A 26,267-nucleotide genomic window follows, 5' to 3' on the forward strand; every position below is an offset into this window, starting at 1 on the left:
CATGCCCTCTACTCTGTCAAGAAGTATCAACAATTTCCTCTGGTCAAGATGACAGACAAGTGCCAAGAATTGTCAGAAAAAGCCAGGAATTGTTTAAGTGACATGAGGTTATATTGTTGTGGCATACAAGTGAAACATTTTAAATGCTTTTAAATAAACTATAAACTATATATATAAAGGTAAACCTACTATATCTCAGATCCAAAACTTCAAATGAGGTATTTCTCAACCTGTTTATGTTCTCTCTAAATACAGACAATCCCAATGCTTACTGTACCAAACTTTTTATTATTTGAAACAAACTTCTGTACAAAAACATCAAAGCAGGCAAAGAAATTCAGTGACTTCGGCAAACAGCACATGACAACTCACGGAATGCTTTAAGGTTTACATTTTTATTATACAAGTGACAAATAGCTTTCCTCTGGGCTACTTAAGGATAAGACTTCATTGTTTGACAAATAATTGCAGGTAAGCGTGTATTAACTTCAGTTACCAAAGCTCAACAGAATGACCTGTCATCCACCTAGATTTACCTAACTGGAAGTGACTCTGAAGACAGCAGGATTTTCCCTAATATACATTTTTAAATGTTGCCCATTAAAAACGGAGCTTGTAAACAGTGGATTTACTACTGTGAAAAAGCAATGTGATCACTGCTTCCAGGAAAAGAAAAAAACCTAGCGTGATTTCTAATTCTGTTCCTGACAACAACATAGTAATCTGCTGCTACAACTGCAGATGTGTGACATGAACACTGGAGTTGCGGTGCTGTCCAGTAACACGACACGTTAACATTGGCGCCTGTGGGTTCTGATCAGGCTCAAGAAACCTCACAGTGGTCATTCTGCTCAGAAATAAACTCCAAAGCAATCCCTACTCCAAAGAACTTAGGATATTAAGACTGTTTAAAGACTGAGTTCAATGACTCAATTTGTCACAGCACAGCCAAATTTCAGCAGACCAAATGCATCTTCAAAGTCTTAAGGTAATGTTTTTAGAAGTGATATGCATGAAAATTCCAGTGAGAGCACACAAACTCTGATTTACGTACACAGGAATAAGCAAATACAAATCTGAATCTGTGCACAAGCACTGGAGTTTTCACACATACATGCAAGCAAAGTACACAAAATTGAACACATTCTCAGAACATGACCTCTGCAAGAATATGTACAGCAACTGCAGACCACCCAGAAGACACACTTAACAGAGCATGAACACTTTGCTGCTTTTGGCAAAGTGCTTCTATTCCATTTACTGGAAAAATTACTAGAAAGTAAGAACAAACAACTCAGCAAGGAACTCAACTCCTTGAAGCATCAATCACATCTCAAAAACAAATGAAGAGCAGTCAGCTGATAGATATTTCTGTGTTGACTCTGAATCATCTAATGAATAATACTATCAAGGAACCTGATGGAGTGCCTAAGAACAGCTCAGCTCTTAAAACTTATTTATACCGTCCCTAGTTTGATGAGGCCAGTTTGACACTAGGGAAGTTTGCTGCTACAGAAGAGTGTTCTGCTTTATACAAGTTTATATCAGCAAAAAAAATTACTTACTGGGTAGAGCTGCCTGAGAGATAATGTTCATCATGATGTATTTACATTGACAAATCCTTTCTAGTTAAGTCAAGGCATTAGTATTTTCCCTCTCCTTTCTAAATCTAATAACATTATATAGAATTTTCAAAATCTAGCAATTGTCTTAAAACACATTTTCTGATTATTTATATTGATTCTGAAAAACGACATTAATTTCCTCAATTGTTGAAAGGTACAGGTTATACTTAATAAGAAAGGTAAAATGACCTCTTTGCAATACCTTTTTGGATGTCAGCCAGCACATAATCCTTAAAATTAGGTGGATCTCCACTTATTACAGGAAAGACAACGTATTTTATGAGAGTGATGACTTTCAGGTATTCTCCTATTCATACAAGTCTGAGGAGATCCTAAAACTAACTGACTACAAAACTGTGCGCATGTTCTTAAAACATATCCAGTGAATTTTACTTTCTCTTACACTAACTTTCTCCTCCTTTAAAGTTCTTTTTTTGTGGCATCTTCGACATTTCAGTTTATCTGATTTCCATTTTGTCTTCACTACTACTTACTTCTCTGAGAGAGAAGATGTTTAAGGATTAAAATGCACAGATAAACTGTCATAGCTGAAGTATCTAAAGTAAAAAAGTATTTTAAAAGTCAAAAGATAAAGGCTAGCATAAAAACTTAGGCTGCACTATATAAAGTCGGTCAGTCAGGTTATGAACAGATTCATGTATTTTAGCAATGTGAAGAAAATGGTTATGTAAATACACACAAGTATTAACACCAAACCGTATTAAATTATGTAAACATACACATCTTCTGTGATCAATACAAACATCTACTTGTCTCAGGATACTACTGCAGCATAGCTCGAATTTGTTTTGAAGTAGATTCATCATTCAGGTGTTTTGTAGTGAACCTAGAAATTACAAATTAAAACAATACTTTATGAAATGAACAGGGATTAGAAAAGACTGAAAACTTCAGTGCCTGTTTTTGAAATCACTGCAGTTCAATTACACAAAGGAGGAACTTACATGTTCCTCTAGTCATGGATCACTGGAATTTGACTGCTAATAGTCTGGTGCTCTTTATCTTATAAATACCCCTTGCAATAGATTATTCCCTGTTACTAATGGAGAATTGTGGCTAAATCCTGGCTAAAATACTGTTTGCCATCTGTCTATGACATTGTCATAATTTGGGGCCAAAATTATCTTTTTTTCCAGTTAAAAGCATCAAAAGAAGTAAAAATCATGCAAAGACATAGAAACAGGGTATATACTAAAAGGACTTAGGAATCTAGATTGAGTAATTTTGGCATAATCTATAAACCTAATTTTAAGCAGCTTTCTTAAATGTCCTGGGAGGACGGCAGAGCTTTAGTGTGTTTTTTTCCACGTAACCCCAAACATTCTCCACTGCTTATATTCATAGGGAGATTGATTATCACAAACTCAGAACACACCTGATACCTGTAGGATTTAAATCCACAGCGATTTTAATTCAAAAGACATCATAAGCAAATATGGAGGTGGTTATGACTGTAGTTCTCACTCTATCCAAGCTAGAGATTTCAATACAGTTCTGAAAAACTTTGTACTAAGACTACCTTCTCAGCTTCAGAGAAGTGTCAGACCATTGTGTCTTGCTTCCCAAGACAGCACCTTAAACACTTAGCTACAAGATTGGGATTTAGGTTGCTGTTTTCTTGAAGTTGTATAATTTAGCAAAATTTAAAAAAAAAAAAAAAAAGTCTTATTAAAAGGGAAAGAGAGAAGGGAAGTATCAAGAATTTGAGAAAAAGAAATTCTACTCTTTGCCTCCAAAATGTCTAGCTGCTGGGGTATTTTATATAACAAATCTTAGCTCAGATTATTTCATTTCCTTTTGAAGTATTGATTACCTTTTAGATGGCTAAGTTTTAGGTGATAAAACAAACTTCATGTGTCTCTGAAGAAGGACATTATGACTTCCAATACTAATAGTCATTGCTTATCAAAGTGAAATGGAATTGAAAGAAATGAATATTACTTAAGAAAACCCCAGGTTATGAAGGCAAACCTGAAAGGACAATTCTCTTAATAAATTAAGCTTCTAAGGTGAAAAATCGTAAATATAAAGAGACTGGTAGAAAAACAAAGAGGAATTTGTTAAGGCTGAATTGGGTAATTATGCCACACATACCTGAGAGCATTCAGAAGTCCCTCCACAGTGTCAGGTGGTTGTTCCTTTAAAACTTTTATGCATCCCTTCATCTGGGAACAGAAGCATGCCACTATTGAACAATAATATATGAATTGCACTAGCGGAAAACAAGGAGAAATTTCACCATAGACAGACAGGTTTTTTTCCCACTGAGTGTTAATGCTGCTTTATATATGACATAATAAAAGCATTATATCTTATTAAAAAATATCTTAAGTTAAAAACCTAACTTTTGAGAAAACATCTACTTCAGTAAGTATTTGTAGATAGTAAATTATATATCAAGTGTATGTATTTTAACTTGCAGATGATTTCTCCAATTCCAACTTAAAAAAATATCAAGAACAGCTGATATAAGCTAAAAAAAGAGATTTTGGAAGATCGCTCCATGCCATTGCTGTTAGCAACTATCAGAAGACATGTTTCAACTTTGACTTTTATTTTTATGCTTGCATACAAGGAAGTAATTTTCAGTATTCAGTTTTTAGTTGTAAACCTAACTGGTCATAACTTATGATTTGTTTCATAACTAGTGGTTACAAATTTAATCTGAGATAAGGAGTCCATGATGTTGATTTTAAACACTACACTGAATGAACACCTTCATGGAGACTGTAAAAAAACACAATGAAACTCTGTCCAAATTTACAAAAGGGGAAATGAAGCACAGAAAGCAGAGGTAGAACTCATTTGACCCACTATACACTCCCTATCTAGTCCGTAGAGAGAAGTAAGAAATTCCTCTAACCTATTCAGAATATACTTTCATATGCAATGAATCATGCTCCAGAAGTACCTATTTCTTCCCATTGCTATGAAGACATCTAATAGCTATCCAGAAATTAGTCTAGATTAATTTAATCTTATTTAAAATGACAGATAAAGATATGGCAGTGTCAAGATTTGAACCTTCTAATTTTCCAAGTCACATTACAGTGCTAAATCCACATGGCAGTATTTTCTTTGCAGCTAAAGAGCAACTCTGCCTTATTATGGAAGTGGCTGATGAAATTGAAGTCAGGGTCCATGTATTTGCCAATAAAAATTATTCAGAAAAATGTAGCTCAGCCTCCTGCACCATGACCAGCCTAACAGTCACTAATCATTGCTCAGTTGGCTCATTTCTACCAGGAAGACAAAACTAGCTTTGCAAGCAGCAGATCAGATGAAATTCTCAGGGTAGCAGCCCATGTTTTGAAGTGACACAGTTACATTTCCTGACCTAGAGAAACTCAGGACTATATTCACGTCACTCAGTCCAGGTTTACATGCCCCATGAAATCAGATCAGACAAACTCAAAGGGGATAAAAATTCAAACCATTCTTTTCCATTTTTCTTAGAATCAGAATCCCTAAAACAGTCAAAAAAGAGAAGCTGTTAGGATGTTCAAGCTAGGAGCCTGTAATTAACAGCTTGAAATACAGTCTCAAGTCTTGAAAGAGTAAGGAAAGGCTAATTTGTTCCACCATCCCTGACATTCTCTTGAAATGGCTCCCAAGAAGTGACTAATTTCGAGAAAAGAACTGTTTTTCACAGTAAAACAAACTCATCATCTGAAACTTTTTTTTTTTTTATTAGAGAAGAATCATCAAACTGCTTAGGCAAATTAAGATTTGGGACCATGTACTCATTTTTAAAAACTGAGTCATACATCTCCTGTCTCCCATTTATATCTAGCTAACTTTCCTGTAAGATTACAGGGCTTTAGGATAAATGTGAGAAACAAAGTACACACATCATATGTTTGGTCCTATCAAAATTTTACTTGTGGATTGTCTCTGTAGGCAAGAGACTGAATTAGCAGTCAGGAAGTCTGCATTCAATTCCCGGGCTCTATCTGCTGCATGACCTTGAGCGAATCAGTTCACCTCTTTGTGACATATCTTTCCCTCTGTAAAACAGAGTCAAAGAGGGGATGTGGTAAAATACTGATATCTGCAGATGAAAAATGCTAACAAAGACTCAGTGTCATGGAGCACAATAATACATATATATTTTTTCTTCTCTTTTGATGTAGGCTCTCTCATAAAGGAAAAGACTTTGCATCTTTTTTCATGAATTACAGCTGATTTCTACTGAAAGATGTAGCACATGACATCTAGGTTTATAAAAAACACGAAGCAAAAATAAGAGTACTTTTTTGTGTGTGCTTGCAGTATCTCAGATGAAAAAATAAGGTTCATTTCCCTGTCACTGGTCACGGCAAAGCTACAACTGAAGGCTCATTATCAGCATTACAATAACATTTCAGTTCTGCTACTTCAGATCTCGGACAAAAGGGAAAGAATGTCGAATATCTGCTTATTTACAACAGAACTACTGCCAAGATGAACATTTTAGTATAAATAAAGTACATGATTAATAAACAATTATGACCATAGAACTTATTCCAGGGTAGGTGTAATACAACATTATTTTAGTGTAACCATACAGTTGGCAGGAAAGCAGAGCTAAGACAAATGAGTATCTGTGTCTGGAAGAAAATACAAAGAACAAAAGACTGACCCTTATTTTAATTTCAAACAAAGTACACAGGTGAAGATAAATTCTAAATGTTGCCATTCAAAAGTAATTAAAATGATGTATACAAAGCTGTAAGCTTGTGCTGAAAAAAAGCTGCAGACTAGTATTCTCAAACCTACAGAGTATTAAAGAAAAGTCACTCTTACATCAATCTTTGATGTCTTTGAGAAAGCTCCCACAGGATGAACATGATCATACAGAATAATAACTCCCACCATTACTCGCATACAGAACATAAGGGTCTCTTCACTGGTGAATCTACTCCTGTACTCTCTGGAAAACAGAGCAAAAGAAATAAAGTTGACTTTTTACTGGACAATTTTGCAAACTAGATTATGAGTACATGAAATCTGAACTAAAACTGTATTTTAAGGTTGAAGATGCATCTTAGTAAAATTTTAAAGAATTTTGAATTGCATAAGTCCTTGCCAATTTAGAAGAATGGTTAGAAAGCAGAGATATGTAAACCCCTTCTAATAACCCTTCACAGTTCAGATCCTCACTTCAACAAAATGTCTGTGATGATGGCTTCACAGAAGACTTCCACAGTTCATGAAATATGATGGAGACTGATCATACTTCTGTTTAATCTTAGAAATACAACATATCAGGACCTCAAAGGAAAGCTACTCTTTTTGCTTAAATTCCTACTTTTAAACAGTTAACATTTAAGTGGGATCTAATTTCAGCAGCTAGTAAGTTCAGGGCTTCACCTAGGTGGATCATCGTCATTGCTCTCTCTCTCTCTCCCTATTCTAAGTCCATAGGCAAGCAACTTCAACAACCCAGGTTCACCGAGCATCTAAAATGTGGAAGCCTACTAAACAGGACTGGACTGAACAAAAAGTTCTTCTTTGACTTTTCAATACCAAAATAAGAATATGGATGGCACAGTGTCCTGGTTTTGGCTGGGATAGAGTTAATTTTCTTTCTAGTAGCTGGTACAGTGCTATGTTTTGAGTTCAGTATGAGAAGAATGTTGATAACACTGATGTTTTCAGTTGTTGCTAAGTAGTGTTTAGACTAAGTCAAGGATTTTTCAGCTTCTCATGCCCAGCCAGCAAGAAGGCTGGAGGGGCACAAGAAGCTGGGAGGGGACACAGCCAGGACAGCTGACCCAAACTGGCCAAAGGGGTATTCCAGACCATGTGACGTCATGCCCAGTATATAAACTGGGGGGAGTTGGCCTGGGGGGGGGATAGCTGCTTGGGAACTAATTGGGCATTGGTCAGTGACTTGTGAGCAGTTGCATTGTGTATCACTTGTTTGGTATGTTCCAATTCTTTTATTATTATTGTATTTTTATTATTGTTATTATTTTTTTTCCTTTCTGTCCTATTAAACTGTTCTTATCTCAAACCACGAGTTTTACTTTTCTTTCCCAATTCTCTCCCCTATCCCACTGGGTGTGGGGGGGAAGTGAGCAAGCGGCTGCGTGGTGCTTAGCTGCTGGCTGGGGTTAAACGACGACATGCAGTTAAGACAGCCCCTATTGGCTCTAATCCTTGAAACCATCATCAGGAAATGAAAAATTAACTACAGCAGAGAAAACCAGAAATTATCACAATTTTTCTAACAAATATTATTTTGAGTAGATAATACATAGATTTGTCTACTGTCACATTCATTGATTTTCAATATAAAACTTGATTTTTTCACCTAAATGTATTATTAAAAATTCTAAAATCTGTGCTATACTACCTCTCAATTTACAGTAACTTCAACTTTTATTCTTATACAGCACTGTAACATGAACAGTTTTAAAGGCTACAGATATTTTGATGTGAAAATGCTTGATTGTCCCCAAACTAGAACTAAATATCAGATAATCCTCTGGTAGATGACTCACAACTTTCTGTTTCTCTACTTTTGCCAAAAAATGAGCTGACGCATAAGGTTACTTTTCAATCACTACTTCTATGATCTCCCGGGATCGTGAGATGAGTCCCACCTCCTACATACACTTCTCCAGAATTTTCATAAACAAACACAATAACTTCAGCAGTTCTACCCCCTACATGGCACCATGAACAAACAATTCAAAGATGGGAAGACTACCTTGACTCTATCTTGTATGTGTTTTCCACTCAGAGAGACCTCTAACCCCAAAAATAGTCAACTACATGCATACCTAAACAATAGCAACCCCACTGCCTCTATCTACGCTAGTAGATAGGAACACAGTTGTACAGTTTCCATATAGCTGAACTTTCTCATATCCAGGATAAGATGGCTACATCCAAAAAACATCGACTCAAATGATCCTCAAAATAGTCCCTGTGTATAATTTGCAAAAGCAGTACTTGGAAGAGCCAGAATCTTGCTAATAACTGAACAGCATGGGCAAACAAGAGACAGTAGCTGGCCTATGGCCCTAGTTAGAGAAGACACAGACACTGAAGCACAAGATTACACTTGTATTTTAACCTTCTGATGAAATGCAGGCTGACCACGTAAACTCTCTCTAACAAAACTCAATGCTAATTCATGAAAAATATCATAAAGTGGTTAAAATAGGAGGTAGGGCTTTCTAATACCAGGTCATGCTTTGTATACAAAAGTGATAACAACTTAAGGCAAACACACAGGAACTCATTGGGAAAAAACACCTGTGTTTATCCCAGATGGCTACTTAAAATACAATACAAATGCTCTCATACAAGAAAAACAAGATGTAAGGTAAAACTTACGGTGTTTCCAACATGACTTTACATACACTAGCCATAGTACTTAGACAGTCCGTTGTATTTTCAATTGGTAACGTTTTGTTCTAGAAGGGTTAAAAACAGCCAATGTTCAGTAAACCATATTGTAAAATTAAAATCAAGAATGTCTGTGTTAGACCTTTTCTCCCCCATTACCTACTTCTGATACAAAATGTGTAGTCGCATTACTGAGTGTTTTCAGCATTGGTGTGGCTTCTGCATAAAACAGGGACATCCTATTGGCCATTTCATTGTTTACTTCATTCTCAATGTCTAGCTGATGAAAACATGAGAAAAAATAGTCAGTAAAACTCTTTAAAATCTTGCCAGCAGCATGAAAAAGGTATAGTATATGCTCATGTCAGCAAGCAGATTGTCGCATGAATAGTTCCACTCTAATCACGTCATCCGGACTGCTGATTAACTCTCAGTGTGAAGGAGAGAACATGACAGCTAGCGTATCAAAAAGAAAAAACATTACCACAAATGGTATAAATGTGTACTGATAAATAACTGAGTGTGAACAGCAGATCAGATTTCATTTACTTACATGCATGTTGTTTATTCTGTTGCGACTTATTGTCCGCCTGTAATAACTGAAGTCATTCTGAATTGCTGGATTTCTCATCTTCAAGGAAGATAAAAAGGAAATAATCAGTTTCAGTTCAAAATACACAGAAAAAAATCAGCATGTATTCAAAGACTTTGTTAACCTTGAGTTCATCAAAACGAAGAGTAAAATGTAAGATTTCTGCAAACTCTTTCGCTAGAGCCTGTTCCCGTTCCAGGTGCTGAGTTGGAGTATAAGGTGGGCACGTCAAGGACTCCAGTAAGCTCTGCAGGGCTTTCTCTGAGTAAAAATCAGAAGCACAAATTCTATTCAGTCCACCTTACAACAAAGTTTTAAGTACTGGGAAGGAAACCTCCAAACATGCAGAGCCCTAATAGAAATGCTTTTCCTTACTATACTAAGCTGAGAAACATTAGTCAAAGACACCTGTCTCTACAGGCGCTCTGCCATTTTCTCTCCATTTTGTATCACTGAGATATTTCCACTTTTTATCACCCTTTATCTGGGTTCCCTATCAAAAATTCTAAAGAAAGCATTTTTCTGGCATTCAGATATTCAATTCTTTCTCTTTCATCTTCCCCAATTAGCCATCAGCTCAGTAGAGATTATTCTGGCATCTCTGTTACTAAAAGTGTACTCTTAGGCTCTGATAGCAATGTAATTCAGCTCCCGCAGCTATAATTACTAGCATAACTCAAAAAGTGAAGGACTTAGTAAGCAGGATGTTGCAGAATTCCCTTGCATTGGGAGCTCTCCCACTTCATACATACATTTTTGCACACTGGTTCTCTTCCAGAGTCCTAATTCAAAGAGTAATTACATCATTTTGGAGGTTTGTAGGGATGACATAGTCAGTGTAAAACCTGCCCAACTTTGGATTTTCACCCTGTGAGAGAGTTTATTGATACCCTTCTCCCCGTTATCCCTGTTTTTAAAGTCTCACAATGTTATTGGTTTACATTCCTTTTAAAACTGAAAGATCCAAATTAAAAATATTAAATTGCATTAATACAATATGGACCAGTGAAGTGCTGAAGAGTGGCAGGCACCAGAGAGAATATACAGTTTTACCACATTCTTTTCTTGTACTCTGTTTAGATAATACAGATCTATTTTAAGTGACAAACTAATAAACCATGACAATTTTGAAATTAAATTAAGATTAAAAATATGCCTTGACAAATGTAATTGCAGTTAAATGTCTGTTGATATCAAGCAGAAAGAATAATAACCCTTTGATATCTGTGGAAGAAGAAGCTTTCTATTTTTTTTATATATAAAGTAGCGTAATAAACAGATATACTAAAACAGAGCTCACCTAATCTGAGTGAAAACTCATAAAAGCGCTTCAGCCTTACAACCAGAGGACATACTGAATTCCATGCTTTTTCTTGCAAGTGGATATCATTGGGATTTTGTATTGCCTGAAATGAAAATATTACTGTAAAGAACTGTGATACATGAATAACAAGCAAAAGGTGGTTTGGAATTTTTCTACTACGTTATTTTAGAAAGTAACTATTGTAAACTATAGAACAATTATGAGAATTTACATTGCACAGGAATAGGAAATTAGTAAGTCCAAAAATGCCATGTTTTCCACCTTCCCTCCCCCCTATAACATAGTGATTTAAAATTCCTCATTCCAATGCACCACTGACATACAGAAACACATTTTAACGTATTCTTTGGGGAGCAAAACTATTGTAGAAGCATCAGGTAAAACCTTTTGTATGAAATTGCAGAAATAGCCTTTTTTTTAAGGTTTTGATGCTTTTGAAATCTTCAACATATTCAGATTCTTAAGTAACCAACAGGTCACAGTAACAGTAACTGCAAAGCTGATGCGGGAAAAGCTTTGGTCAGCTGAGAAAAATTTTAAGTTACAGTTCAGAATTGTACTTCAGGACCAGTTTCATGGAATAACATGCCTGTAAAGTGGATGTAAGGTTATCATGTACTGTGGTTCATTATTTCACTTACACAAAAGAACAACTATTTTCAACTTTTTTATAGTGTATTTCTGACATCTGAGTATTATTTCTATGTCCTGAACTTTGACTTCTACCATGAGATATATGAAACGAGGTATATGAAATGCTGTTTCTTAATATGGAAAATAATTACTAATTACTAATAGTAAACCTAAAACAAGTTCCAACAGCCATCATTTAATGATTTCACATTAGAGCTCTATATTCAACATTACACATAATCTGTAACATATTCTCTAAATACAATTTTAATGAAGATTTTTGTATCGTTTCATAGAATGTGCTTGGATACAGAACAGAAGCAAGAAACACATCAAGTTTTGCTTGATTTTGCTTCCAAAGAACTGTCATTAACTTTAACAAACATACATCTCTAATTTCTTGTCCAGCTCCTTTGTAAGCCTGAAGGTCTGCAAGCATACTTTCTGAGTCTTGTAAAACCGCACTGATCTGATTCCATACCTCCCTTTCTCCATCTGTGGGCTGTGCATCTAAGAAACAGAAAAGCAAAATGCAAAAAGTCAAAAGGTAGCTACAGTACAAATGGCAAGATTACTCAGCTCTACTTAACAACATTATGTCCAGCTTGACTATGTGTAACTCTATTCTGATGTACTTTTTAAAAATATGCAATTATACTGCACTGCCATTCTGCTAACATCAAAGTTTCTGCTTTCTATAGCAAGGAAGGAAAAACAGTACAGGTTTTGCATGCTCTGAGTCATAATGCCTCTTCTCAAAACGCAGCATTTTACAGTGAAGCAGTATCATAGAGCAATGTTATTAGAAAACAGGATAACGCATCTGTCCTTTAGTAAAAATGTCCCTCTCTTTCATGAGCTCCACAGCTCGATTACAAAGAATTGTTCATTTTTCTTGCAGCTTGGGGATAAAATCAGGCCTTTCAGTGGATGGAGCAGTGTGGTATTATGCCACTTTGACACTCCTCCAGGCTTCCTTAACCAGGGTAATTTATTTCTCCTTTTGTAAAACACAGATACAGTACTGTTAAAAATAAACATTTTTCTTATGTACGTCAAAGATCATTCCTGCTACTAAAATTCAGTGCTGTCAATGATCAGTTTTCAGAGTGGGAGTGACCTGTAGACCTTTATTGTTCAGAGAAATGACATTTGGAAGTAGATCAATTCTCCCATTCAAATCCCATCCGATGGGATTTTCACAGCAGTGTGACACCAGGGAGCGATGTTATCCCTAGAACATTGACATATTAGACAAGGTAGAGGAGATCTGCCTTCTTTTGCTTTAAAACATAAAGACGACTGGCACTGACTAAAGAATGGGTGACCTATATACAGAATTGTAGTCAGTATTTGTAGAAACAATCACATTGTCCCAGCAGATTCCTACAGAGACACAACTTCCCCTCCCCCGCCCAATTTGTATTATCTTGTAAAGATAGAATTTTAATTTTTATGGAAGAAAAAAATACTTTGAAGGTGAATCTTAGGACTTAAGGACTACTTGTTTCAATTAAAAGCAATGAAATACCTTCAGTTCAAAACTCACTGATTAGGAAGAGCTACTGTAGGCATCTCTACATTAATAGACAGGAAATATTAAAAATACTTTTTTTCTATTTAGTCTTCTCACTCTCCTTAAGAAATGAGACACGGTTTTCCACCCATATACCAGTATGTGATTCATTTACCCACCCCCCCATTAGAAACAAATGAATGGGTTCACCTTGGAGAGTATGGAAAGAGCAGGCATTCTCTCCATGACATTTCAGGCTGGGATAATTTGTTTAAATGTGTCAAGTTATCCACGGGCCTTGCACGAACGACACACAAATGGCTGAGATTTACATGTCTGTAGCTCTGAAGCAACTAGTACTTAAAATCTTTCACATATTCTTATATCTCCATAAGTCCCTGGTGGCTGGGCACATGAAACAACCCTGATTTGACTTTCCTTTTATTCTGGACGTTTTCCCTAATCTTGTTTAAAAGACAGAAGAAGTGAAAGTAAAACTAAGCTGGGCTTGCTCAGCTGGGTTTTGTATCCAAAATAATTCATGTAACTAAAAAATTCCGCTATCCTTCAAAAAGCAAGAGAAAGTAGCACCAAGGGGAAAAACTATCCCAAACCGGAAAATCCCAGCTGGGACACGGCAGTTCAACTGATCTATTAGTCACATTAAGTTTACAGTGTTACTGACTGGTTCTTTCCCCAAGCTGCAAGAAATCTCAGGTATACACCATTAAGGGGTCTGTCACCTTGTGATAAAGAAACAAAACCAGTAAATGCTTCTGAGTTTAATGAAGAAAGTGGTAATCTTGCTAAACCGTTACATACCACAGAACAACGGAGTAGGGGCAAGGTAGGAGTCACCTATAAATCAATATCTATATTTTAATAGTTAAACAAAAGTTATCAAAATAACATTTTCAGCAAATATTAAGTCACAAAAGAGAATAAGTAATTTATTAGTACAATTAATGAGTGTAAAATTTGCACGTTCGGCTCACCTGAAGCATGGGTTGGTTAACAAGGTACTTCTATGTTACTTTTTACAATTTATTCGCTTTAAAAAATATTAGCCCCTAATAGAAATGTAAACACTATACACTGCTCAGCACTTTGGGACTTAAAAATGGCCTTTCGTAACACCCTTTATTGTTAGTCTTTTTCAAATTTTCCCAATTCATCTTTTGGGAGTTGGGAGACAGTTGAATATTTGAAACCCATTAAGCTTTCTGTAGTATCCCAGCACCGGGGGAAGTATGAGTAAAAAGAAGGTAGGTAGCTGGAAAAAGGAAAGAAAGGGAAGGGAGAAGAAGAGGGCTGCAAAGGCTATACAGCAACAGGCTTAGCTTGCATTTGCAGAAGTGTTTTATATTTATGCTGGAAGTGTTTAGCTTAAAAATAAAGGTAGGGAGGATGATTCAGGCTTTTTTAAAAAAAACATGCATCTTGCTTATGAAATATATGTTATGCAAACAGATGTTCTGGTAAGACCATGGTCATGTTTCAAAAGGGATTTTACATGAAGATCTTGCCAAAAATGGTCAGCTAAAATACCTCTAATCGATCACTTTGAAAAAGATTTCATCTTGCTGTCAACAACAATAATAATAATAATGGCAACAACAACTAAAAGGAATACAGACTTGTTCATAACAGATTTGGGCTTTTAAAATTGGTTTTCTATTCCAACAATACCAAAGCTTGTTTCTCTGTTCTGAGTAAAAAAAACCAAAACCATTCCTGAATCACAGTGAGGAACCACTGCTTGGCAGTGCTCACCTCTTAACCCCATACCACCAGAGAACCTGCACATGCTTAAGCTTAGAGCCCATTTATAAATAAAACCACAGCCACTGACTAATCCATGTTGAATGCAAGCCCTCTCCATAATAAGTTACCATAATCACTGGACTTACTGCATTTCAAGTCTGAGTTTTTAGAGTACTTTTGATTAGCATTCAGAATATGCTGTCTTTAATAAGACAAAATAGGAAACCCTTGCACCTCCCTTTGCCCAAATGTTTCTATAGTGAACCCTAAACCCGACAATTAAACTAATCCTCTATCAAATTAATTCAAGAGTCAGACCAGGCTTTACTCTTCTGTATACAGCAAATTTCCATTTAGAAAGCAAAAATTTTAGCTCTGGAGAGAAATGTAATTCCATTGGCTCCATCAGAAAAAAACAGGATATGAAAATTCATTCATTGCATGAACAAATGCTCTCTTTCATCTTCACACATGGTCTATTCCATGTTTTGGATGGGGCTTCAGACTTCATTAAAAAAAGGGGGAAAGCTGGACCCACCACAGTCCATTTGTGGATGCATTAAGTATTTCAGGTGCATGGTGGGGTGCGAAGGTGGAATCATCATTCTTTTCTTAGAAAAATATCTATTATTTGTTTCAGAAAAACCCTAACAGTGCAAGGTGTCTACCTCATTCTTCACCAAGCGTGCATTAGAAAAACCGTAGAAACTGCTATGTAAGAAAGACATTAGTACTCATATGACAAGATCAAATACAAAAAGGATATGAAGCCTTTACCAATATAAAATCAAGTATAACAATATCTCAGTAATTAATTTTTATGAAGAGATAACAAGACAGTACTAAAAGAAGTACTCCCAACCCACACACCCTTTCTGTAACTGAAATGCAGACCAAAAGCACAGAACTTTATTCCACCTTCAGTCAAACTGCATGTTAAGAGGATTCCCACTGAAGCTGGTTAGTGCTTGCATTTCAGTGAATATGGAATCGCATTTGTCAAAAATACATCACACCCTCCTGGCCCCAACTGCCTAGCAAAAGAATAGTGAGTAATACAAGTTGTCTTACAGGCTCTGCTTTTAGCTTTTTTTGTCCTGTCCACTGCTGAAGGTGGCCAATAATTCTACCAGCCACTGACAGCAAGTTAGAGAGCAGCACATGTATTTTACTGTATAATGCTAAGGTCCTATTTCAGGTTTGTCACCATGACAACAATTTTTCCCATTCCAGTCTGGGACAAAATTAGATGAAAGGCTAGTTTATGTCCTTAGAAAACACAAAAGGCATTACAACTACAGGCAATAATGCGTTTTAGAGGGTATCAGAACCTGCTATACTCCATATATTAAAAATAATAGTATGAGGTAGAAACAGTACCCTATCCAGTCTACACTGGATTTTTGAATTTCATCCTTTCTAAACTAGCTAGAACAAAGCGAAGCTCCCTAAATGGCTAATACTTGCTATGTGCATGGTGCTGTGCCAGGGATATCAGCGCCAGGCCTCAGCTCCGTGGCGGACACAGAGTGGACAACCTTTCTCCAACTGAGCCGTAGCTTCTTGCTTAGGGCAGTCTCTGCAGTGCGGGAGGCAAGAGTTTAACCTCCTGCAGGTTGGATACAGATAACATCTCTAGCCTTGCTGCCTGTGGAGTGAGCGCATTAATTAATATCCTATTATGCAAAAAGTGGGCAGTTGCTCTGCTGCCAGACATGTTCTAATAATAGACACTTTTAATCATACATGAACAATAACTGAAAATTGAATTAATCTTTCTGGGGATGGTGGGGGGAAATCCTAGAAAGCAAGTGTCCTTGATTCTTCAGGGGATGAGGGGGATTAAATTAGGATCAGGTAACGAGCCCACCTAGCTAACCTTTAGGAAAAAAGGAACCTGCTCAGGTTAAGGTTCGAGAGTTTAGTCTTATAAAAGGTATTTGTATCTGAGGAGGATGGGACTGAAGGTGTCACTTAAGGACACTTCCTCCCAATAACCTATAAGCATTAGTCTATTAGGTTCAAAACAAATTGTTACCTCAACCTTCAAATTATTTCCAAGAATTCACGTGGAATTATTTGTTTACTTTGCCTGAACAAGGCCTTCTACAGGCAGCAGAAGTTTGACAATAGATTTTCTGCAAAAAAGAGCACTCATAAACTTCTGTGGAAAGAGCCTCAAATGCCCGGAATTCATTTACCTGTGACTAATTTAAACAAGGTCAACATCTAAAGAACAAAACAGTTCTTGAACTGACAAAATCAGTTTCAAGAGAATTTGCCCTATGGGCTTGTGAAACCCTGAAATCCACAGACTCTCAAGGCTTGCCATGCACTCGCTCTTCCTAACATTATTTTCGAGTTGAGAGCTAAGAAGGAATTAAAGTAAAGTAAGTGGTATATAACCAAATCCAATATGTAGCAGTTTGATTAAGAATACCCACACCAGGATACAAGTGTAAAACAGCAATATGGTTCACTTTCCGGGAATGAAGAGATTCTTTTTCTTTATGTAAACCTTTCAGTAGACCTTAAAAAAGAGTAATTTGTCTGAATGCATATAGTTTGCATTTCATCTCAAAGAAAAGGCTATTTCACCTGCATAGGAGAACGCTATTGTTCGTATCACTCGCTGAAGCTACCACAGTCCCCATTTGTCCCTGTTTGCTTTCAAGGCTGGACTGAATGTTCTTCAGATTGCTTCTCCTTGTACAGATCCAGAGTAACCACCTAACTCTAAAATGATTACCAGAGAGCATAAAGAACTGCTTTTGCTATACAACATTAACTGAAATTAAAGCTGGATTCAAGCTTTTTCAAGTATGAGCATGGAGTAACGAAACTTGGCTCCCAGTTTGGAACAAAGAATAATGACAGTAAAAGGTGTCCTAAAAATTGCAAATGATGATATAGACAGCTGCAGGAGAAGGAGGGGGAAAAGATGATTTTAAACAATTTTTTTTGTAGCCTAAACTTTTCTAGGGAAAAATTAAAATAGCTATCTAAAAAAAACCCCAAACAACTGGGAGGTGAAATTTTGAAACTTACTTCTTCTTCTCCTTTCATGATTCTTTCCCATTTTCAAATATAGCACAAGGGCAGAATTTGAAAGAAAACACAACTTTGAATTGGGTGAAAAAATTTAGTTTTTCTACACGTTTCTGTTTCTACCTGCCCATTTTTCAAGACTTCAAGAATTGCATAGAAGACATGCACTGGAGGGACTAAAGCTGAATATGAAAAAATCAGGTTGGTGAAAAATACGTAAGACGAAAGCGAGCATGCAACTGATAAAAAGCAACTTGTAATTAAATGTATTTTAAACCAAACAAAAACCATAATGGAATTTTTCAGAAGGTGCAATACAAGATCGTCCTCCTCAAAATTTTCATCAAAACAGAATTCTGCCCTGGAGAACAATAATTCACAGGAAAATAAATGTATTTTTGTTGCAAGGAACAACTCATCCTTACAACACACTGCCTATAAAACGTATATTAATTAAGGAGGATAAGGGAAAACAATAAAATAAAAACCTACTATGGTGACCATACTGTGTAGCTTCACGACTGACCTAAGATATCTAAATCTGTACAACTGCCATCCTCTCCTGCATTTCTGTTCCCATCCAGGTGCCACTGCTGCGGCTCTTCCAGCCATGCCATCATCCACATCACCCTGACCTGACTGGAAGAGTAGTTAGTAGGTGGGGCAGAGAGGTAAGGTGGTAGTTTGGTGGGGGTTTTTTTGAACAGCTAGTTCTTACTAAGTTCATTTTCCCACATAGCTATCATTCAGAATGGGTGCAATCAATCCTGTGTACATTTCAACTCTAGCATAAGGATCTGAGACTATGTGGCAAAGCATCACCCATGGGATGACCTCCTTGGAGCAGCACAGGTTAAATCGACTATCAAATGAAGTTAACACATTAATGTCCTTTTCTCACTTTCTTTACATACACACTTGTATTACTTCTGACCAACATCAGCCCATAAAGCTTCTGACTTTTGAAGCATGGAGACAGATTGTATTTGTTCTGCTCCTGCATACAAGGAAAAAAGCTGTTTCTGTTTTTTTAGGCAATGCTTGTGTTGCATACTGTATGCATAGCATGCACACACCCTCCTTTCAGGTACAATACATACCAAATGAAGAGCAGCAAAAAAAACCAAACCAAAAACAGGACAGGAGAATCCAAAATCTCTGTAAACATTTCAGAAGTTCTGCTGACAGATTTACCTTGAGATTTCAGCTTACAGCTAATGGAAAAGTGCACAAAAACTAGAAAGCAATATGCTGACGCAAATGAAATACAGTAAACACATCAACTCAACATACCCCTCATCCTCTGAATGGCCAACTGTAGTGACCATTTTCATCCACAAACTCAAACTGAAAACTCAGGCCACAAAAAGTCACGTGTCCAGGAGCATGCAAGCAGGCTCTTACCTATGTCCACTAAGAGCATCTTTTTACATTGTACAATGGCTAATTAAAGGGGACCAAAGCACATAACTACAGCCGTCTTCAGTCACATCCCTTTGACACAACATAGATTTTGTGCCATAAAAACTCCAGGACTTTATTTCACAAGTAAAACATGTTAACCTTTCACTCAGGAGCATCAAACTCACTGAAATTTGGAGATGATAGTTTTGGTCCTCTCTAGGTAGATGTGCCTGACTAGCGTGGCCACGTGCTTGCACTAACCACTGGTCACCTCTTGTGGGAGCGGGTGCTTGGCAATGCACTTTTGCAAAAAAGCCCCCTTTGCTGCCAAGGCAATAAAACACGTATTTTCTCCTCTCACCACCACCTCCACTCCACCAAGGCTTCCCACTGCCAGACCACCCCTTTCCCGTCAAATCTGCAGCCTGGGTCAGGAGTGCTTTCTTACCATCCAGGACGTGATGGGGCTGATTAAACCTGGAGGCTCAGAGCAGCTGAAAACCTTCACGATAGCTTGGCAAAGCCACAGAGCGCTACTGAAGCCTTCGGAAGTTTGATAGAAAAAAATTACGTGGTGGTTTGGATAAAGGCTCGACCTCCCAGGTTTACAATAAAATTCTTAAATGATATAGACAGAAGAGGAAAAGGGATACACAGCTTGCAATACCTTCTCCTAAACCCAAACTAACCAATTATTATTTAAAACTGATTCTTCATAATGAGGTAAATAAGATATAGAAGATTAACATGTGTGCAAAGTTATAGTCATACACTCTAGCTCTCATCCAAGAAAGCATGTTTGAACAAATTTCAGTAGATGTAAGTATGTGTTTAAGTGACTTTTTGAACCAGTGCTTCAGAGTGCATACACACATAGAGTCTCGTATCATGTCACTAACATTTTTCTGAAAAATACTTCAGGAATAAGTGATTCAAGAAAGCTATTTCAAGGTGATAAAATGTGTGTCTCATCACCTGAAATTCTCTTTTAAACCATGCTTCAAAGTTATTTTAAAAACACTGGCTTCCCTCAAAACTTTTCTGGGTTTGTTTTTGAGTTTGTTTTTTTGTTTGTTTGTTTGTTTATAACAAAGGTATTAAGAGACAAAACATCACACACTGTTAGCATTTTAAATAAAAACCATTTCACATAAGTAGTGAAGTAAGATTAAACCCATATTTAAGGATATGATGACCAGTTTTCAAGACAATGTCTAGAAGTACATGCAGGGAAACTGTAACCAGCAAAAGTGAAATATCTTTGAATCAGATATAGATATGACAAGGAAATTAGAATGTGAAACACTGTTTTGCAAACTGATAACCATGCAATTAAGAGAGATGCAAATCAAGCACATACACTTTGACTACTTCACTACTTTTTAGAAAGTATAATAATCCCAGTTAAATCATCACTGAACAAGGCAAAAATAGTGCCACCTTCACTGCTTTTATTTTTTCAGCTTTTTATTTCCAGCATATATTTCCATTCAAGGAAGCAACATAAAGAAATCTTATTTTAACCCTGATTTGTTAAAGAAAGCTGAGGCCAAGTTCGTTCATATGTAAATTTAACAATGGCTCATAAATGTTTTGAAATTAATTAAAGGTAAGGCTTTACTTGCATATCTATGTTTCTGCCTCTACTCAGAATGAATTTAAGTAATTTTGTATGTTTTTATAAATATCAAAAAGCAATATTTAACTGAAGTGTAATTTGATTTGTTTGCAAATCCCTTTTGAATTGCTTTGTGATGCGTAAGCGCATGCAGTTTATTAGGAAATAATAAGCAAAGAAGGCAAGCCAGGCAAGAAGCTTTGCTCACTTTCAAAGTCAAGGAAAAAATTTGGCCCCTGATCAAGCTCTGTGCAAGTGAGAACTTTTAAAAGATTTCCCATTTGGTTCCTGAAAAATAGAAAAGGAAGAGAAAAGGAGTCCTGAGTGAACAAATGATTTTAGAGACAAGGACTTGGACAGATTGGTTGTGCTGGAAAATACACACTGCAAGCAATCAGATTTTAAAAGTTTTTCCTCAGTTCACTGCTAAGTCAGGGAAAAGATTCTCTCATTGTCTTGTAATTGTTTGAACTTACTTTCAAAATCCAGGAAAAAATGTGGATAGTTTTCAATTTCCCTGGTAAGGACCTTAAGAAGATTACCCATCCCAGCAAACCTAGTAAATGCAACAAAATCGTAAACAGTTATATACGTAAACTTAGAATACTACAACTAAGGGCTTGACACAGTCTGCATCATGTATTAAACATCTTGGCAAGTTCTGGACCATGAGAAACATTTTAATGGTCAATTGTGTGATATTTATGCATGGGGACAGAAAGAGGAAGACCTTGGATAAATACAGAAATAATTCTATTCAACAAATTGGAATTTAAACATCAGTATAGCATCACAGAGTACAAACAGATATTTATGGTTTTTTTTTATTTAGCAAGAGAAACAAACTCAGAACTATATCTGTATTTGTAAATCCTCTAAATTGTTGGACTCAGTATTACTGAATACCAGTCCAGAGTAAAAAATGAGGTCTTAATCCTTGGTTTGGATTCTTTAGCATAAATTCCTGTTATTTCATGAAAATAACTCAATTTAATAAAAAAAAATTTAATTGTTTCCAATCAGTAAGGTTTTATAAAATATTACTACAAAAATCTATCGGAAAGAAAAGCTAAAAAGCTTGTTCTTTTCAACTTTTAAAAATGTATGGATGCATTTAAAAAAATAAAAAGAAAAAAAAGAAGACGTTCAAATTCTATCTTTTTATCTGTTATTCCTATCTTTTATCATCTTGGAAGCCTTTGCATTTCAAGTTATTACCCTCCTCCCCAAATGAAAAGTGACCAATTCTTAAAAAAGCAAGTCTCTATGGAAGACAAAAAGGAAGGAAGATTTGAAAAAAAGTTTTTTACCAGTACAGTCCTTAGGAAGATACATTATTCTAAAACTATGTAGAAGTATAGCTTTCTTGGGCAAACTTAAAACTTTTTTCTCAGAAGAGAGAAAAATTAAACCATTAAAAGCACATATAAGGATAAAGAGGTCTGCCTGGAGGCATGTAGAAAAACGTAATTTTAGATTTAGAACTCAGATTGAAAAGTGATTTTTGCCTCAAAGATAAATATTCTCAGTTCTCTCAACCACGGCTCTTGGGGCTCACATCTGATGCTTATCTACTTTTCAGTTTAACTCTTCTCCCACTTATGAAATCAGACCACAAAAAACTTTTTCTAAGCATGTACATGGCTGATATTCCATATGAGGAGACAAAGTTTTTTTCAAATTCTCCCCCAAGCATTACAGAAGAAAAAGCATCACCAACCCTAATTTCTATATGCATATAAGGGATATATTCTATAGCAGGAAAACCTAGGAAGGAAACGTGAGGCTTGGAGATTTCAAAGCACCCATAGTCATTCCATAAAATGACATAAATTTAATCAATAATCCGTTCAGAGCATGCAGCCTCATGTAAACCAGGTTTTTGTTAGACAAATGGCTTTGTTTTGCGTTAACTACTTCAAAATTTTCTCTCCAGAACAAATCCAGTGAGCAGACTGTCAAGCCCTTTACAGTTAGCAACATCTTGCATATACAATATTAAAACATGAAGAAACATTCTCCATTATTCATAAAGTTACATTCATTTATATGCAGGAAAAAAATTATAGTTTTACTTTCAGAACAAGTTCTGCACTGTATGAACTGAGTCTGACTTTCTGATTAGCCTACAGATGGGAAAAAACATGCAAACAGAGCAAAATAGATTTTATACAGCATTAAAACTTGTATCTTCAATAATTTAACATTTTCATCACCCTGGTATAATACATTTTATCAGCATCAGGTAAGAGGGAGAAGATAATGTGCATACACTTATTTTCCTTGTCATAACCTTGAAAGAAACAATTTATATTATTATTAAATACTATCACAATCTAAATTACTGACTCAGTTTGGATTCTTCACTTTCAACTCGTTTTAAGCCATATCTTACCTCATTGCCTTCAATCTTCAGAGAGTATCCAACCATTTCTTCTACTGCCAAAGTTAGCACTGCATCCAGAGACTGGTTTAGTTGGGAGCATGCTTCGAACAGCAAGGCAGCCTTTTTGCCAAAAACCTGAGGATATGCTCCCTCATTTGCATTGAGTAGCTTGAGGTCATGTGCCTAAGCTCTGGTTTCTGATCCTTCTTACAGAAGTACAGCACATCACAGCTCTGGAGATTTCTGAGTATTTTTCCTGAACTTTTACTATATTTCTAACTTGTTTTTCATTTTATTCCCCTCTCCTTCAATCCCCGTGTAGAAACTGATTCAGCTATTTAGGTCAAAAGTATGAAACAAGAACCCTCCCACAAACTTCATAACCGTTTTCATGGTCAGCCTGCATTTTCCAATGTTCTCAAAGGCACTGGTTCAACACATCAGCTCAAAACCCAGTGATATTCAACATCAACATCTAGAAGATACAGTTCAGGCAGCTGCTAAACACGCTTTACTTCTTTATGATTGGAAATAATTTATTTATAGTTTCCTAAAAACCAAAACTAAAAGCAAGACCTAGTTCGAAGAAACTTTCACTTTAAACTATAAGTCATCATTCAACACTAAGTTTTTACCTCCTTATTAAGAGGCCAACCTTCACCTTAGTGGAAGTGCTAATAAACATAATTCCTTGTCCCAAACTGAATTATTTTATTCTGTATAGCTTGCTGCTTCCTTGTACTTGGATCTTCCAAACTCTTTCCCTGAAAACTCTGATAATGTATTCCAAACCTCAGGAACTGTAAGCCACTTCCAGAAGAATTTTTAACAAGATTTTAAAGTAACAAATGACATAAATTCTGAGCAGGTCAGTATGTATACTGTGGTTGCAACAGAAATGCAAATAAACAGCTGATGCACAGAAGCAAATCAGAAAGTTTTAACCTAAGAGCATAAAATTCCATTTAATTAAACTGGAAAGCATTTTATTTTACTTACTATAAAGTTAGTTTAAATGTTGAAATGAGACTCAATGCATATATAATAATATTGCTGTTGAAGCACTACTGAATGATAGTGTCCAAATCCCTTAAAATTCCAACTTTTAACAGTATGCTTTAAAAATGATGACATGTTGACAGGACAATGATGTTTGCACTTTGTTTTCTACTGTTTTCCAAACCATTAAAGCTTATCCTAAGATATTACATAAGCATATAGAAAGCACTTCCTAAGGTACTGTTGACAGTTTAAAGCTCATTACGCAATTTTTCATGCTCAACATGTAATTAGTGGCACACAGACACAAATAAACCATAAAACCAGTAATGAACAAGAAGGTACATTTAATATTTTGCATTTCATATACCATTATCCAGTGGCATACTTAAAAATGTTGAGCTTTAAACAAAATACACAAGCTAGTTTTCTAACACATCACTTTGTTCCTAAAATTTCATTCATTTAGTTTTGACACTCTAGAGGCATTATGTAGGGTGGGAAAAAAAATTCCTTCTCCCCTCCCCCATTAAACCAATCAGTTTCTTTTTGAATTGTGGTAAATAAAATACTGCTCCTCTCCCCCCCCAAACAAATAAAAATGCAGTCCTTCAAATCTGCCATAGATTTTATACACATATACTGAAAATATACTGAAATATCTATTTATTATATACTGAAATCCAGTTTTGAAAATTTAGCAAGTATTATCAACTAAATGTTGCACGTCCAAAGCTAGTATCATGTTATTTAACTCTTCTTTAAAATCTTTGTTTACACACTGTTTTAAGCGATTACATAATTTTGAAGTGTGGAGTTTTTTAAATGATAGCTACAGCACTATATTAATTGCTAGAGAAGTACTAATTTATTTCTTCTTCGTTTACAGGACTAACTTAATGAGTGCCAGCTCAAAACCATCAGCATCACTGTAGCCACACTGAAGGCAGAACAGACAGACAAAGCATTTAAACCTCATGTTAGTGAAAAAGGACACATTCACCAGCTCAACCCTTCCCTGCTCATCAGTACTCCTTTGCCAGATAGTATTTCCTAAATCTGTCTGCTTACATAAATGTAGTCTAACAGGCTTTTGTCAAACTGAGCTGTATCAGCAAATGGCTACTGCTTAAACTCATTTAGATCACCCAAACGAAGTGGGGCTGGGAGTGTTCTCATGAGCAGTTCCATTAGGAGTTTCAGGAGAAAGAGGCTCCCAAGTTCAGGAGTGGCAATGAATGATTAGGAATTGTAACTTCTAATGACACACCTACATGGGCGAAGACAGCATCCAGTCCACAGTCTGAGGGAACTACATTGTACTAAGCATATTAGCATCATTAAAGCAGTGGAACTGACCTCACTATGTGAATAATTAACTGTGGTTTCAAAAGAACACCAGCATCAAAAGCAAGATTCCAAATCGTTGTGATATTCACCTATAAAGTTTGTTGAGGTGCTTGTAAGGAAACAGAAGTGCGAGACTCAGAAAACAGTTTTATTCTATTAAGAAATAAAATCAAAATGAACAAAGAGTAAAAAATGCAGAAGTTTCTTAATGATAATCTACTTCGTTTTCTGAAGGAAATACTGTATCACTGTTTTTTGTTTGGGAAAGGAAGGAAGATATAAAAGATCATTTTTAATTGCATTTGCCAAATCCACTACCCATATTTCTGCTTTTTTTCTATGCAATAAACATATTAAGCCCACCTAATCTCTCTCCAAGTATTTGTGTAAGACTAGCTCCGAGAAACCTAGAATGCTGCAGTGCTGGGAGTCACGCACGGAGTGAAGGTACAGGCAGGACTGGAGCACTTTCTCACGGGTGCCCCACGCACACATCCCCTACCTTGCCCTTTCACCACCAGCACCTGAAGGAGGTCTGCAAGGGTCAGGCAACAGAACGGGTTTTATCGTAAGTCAGAAACTGGGAATATTATTGCTGTGAAAAGTGCAGTGCTGAAGTCAGGAATAGTCAAGGAAGCATTTTGAT

At 36.2% G+C, this 26,267-nt stretch overlaps 1 protein-coding gene across 4 annotated transcripts in view; it reads right to left on the minus strand.

The window, feature by feature from the left end:
* Positions 1-268: 268 nt before the first annotated feature.
* CYRIA (CYFIP related Rac1 interactor A) overlaps positions 269-26,267 on the minus strand; it is a 58,834-nt gene continuing 32,835 nt past the window's right edge. The window contains exons 1-11 of one of the 4 annotated variants that reach the window (XM_049818667.1): positions 23,282-23,357; positions 21,363-21,442; positions 11,925-12,046; positions 10,880-10,985; positions 9,704-9,840; positions 9,541-9,618; positions 9,151-9,267; positions 8,976-9,055; positions 6,432-6,558; positions 3,741-3,811; positions 269-2,472 (exon numbers count right to left, since the gene is read on the minus strand). In XM_049818667.1, coding sequence (XP_049674624.1) covers positions 2,409-2,472; positions 3,741-3,811; positions 6,432-6,558; positions 8,976-9,055; positions 9,151-9,267; positions 9,541-9,618; positions 9,704-9,840; positions 10,880-10,985; positions 11,925-12,046; positions 21,363-21,442; positions 23,282-23,286 — 987 coding nt within the window. In that variant the 5' untranslated portion in view covers positions 23,287-23,357 and the 3' untranslated portion in view covers positions 269-2,408. Of the gene's footprint in view, positions 2,473-3,740; positions 3,812-6,431; positions 6,559-8,975; positions 9,056-9,150; positions 9,268-9,540; positions 9,619-9,703; positions 9,841-10,879; positions 10,986-11,924; positions 12,047-21,094; positions 21,175-21,362; positions 21,443-23,281; positions 23,358-26,267 lie in introns of those variants that run through there. The other 3 variants (XM_049818668.1, XM_049818669.1, XM_049818670.1) reach the window with 3 other exon arrangements.

This window comes from Accipiter gentilis, chromosome 16 (assembly GCF_929443795.1).
Source record: "Accipiter gentilis chromosome 16, bAccGen1.1, whole genome shotgun sequence".
Classification (NCBI taxonomy): domain Eukaryota; kingdom Metazoa; phylum Chordata; class Aves; order Accipitriformes; family Accipitridae; genus Astur; species Astur gentilis.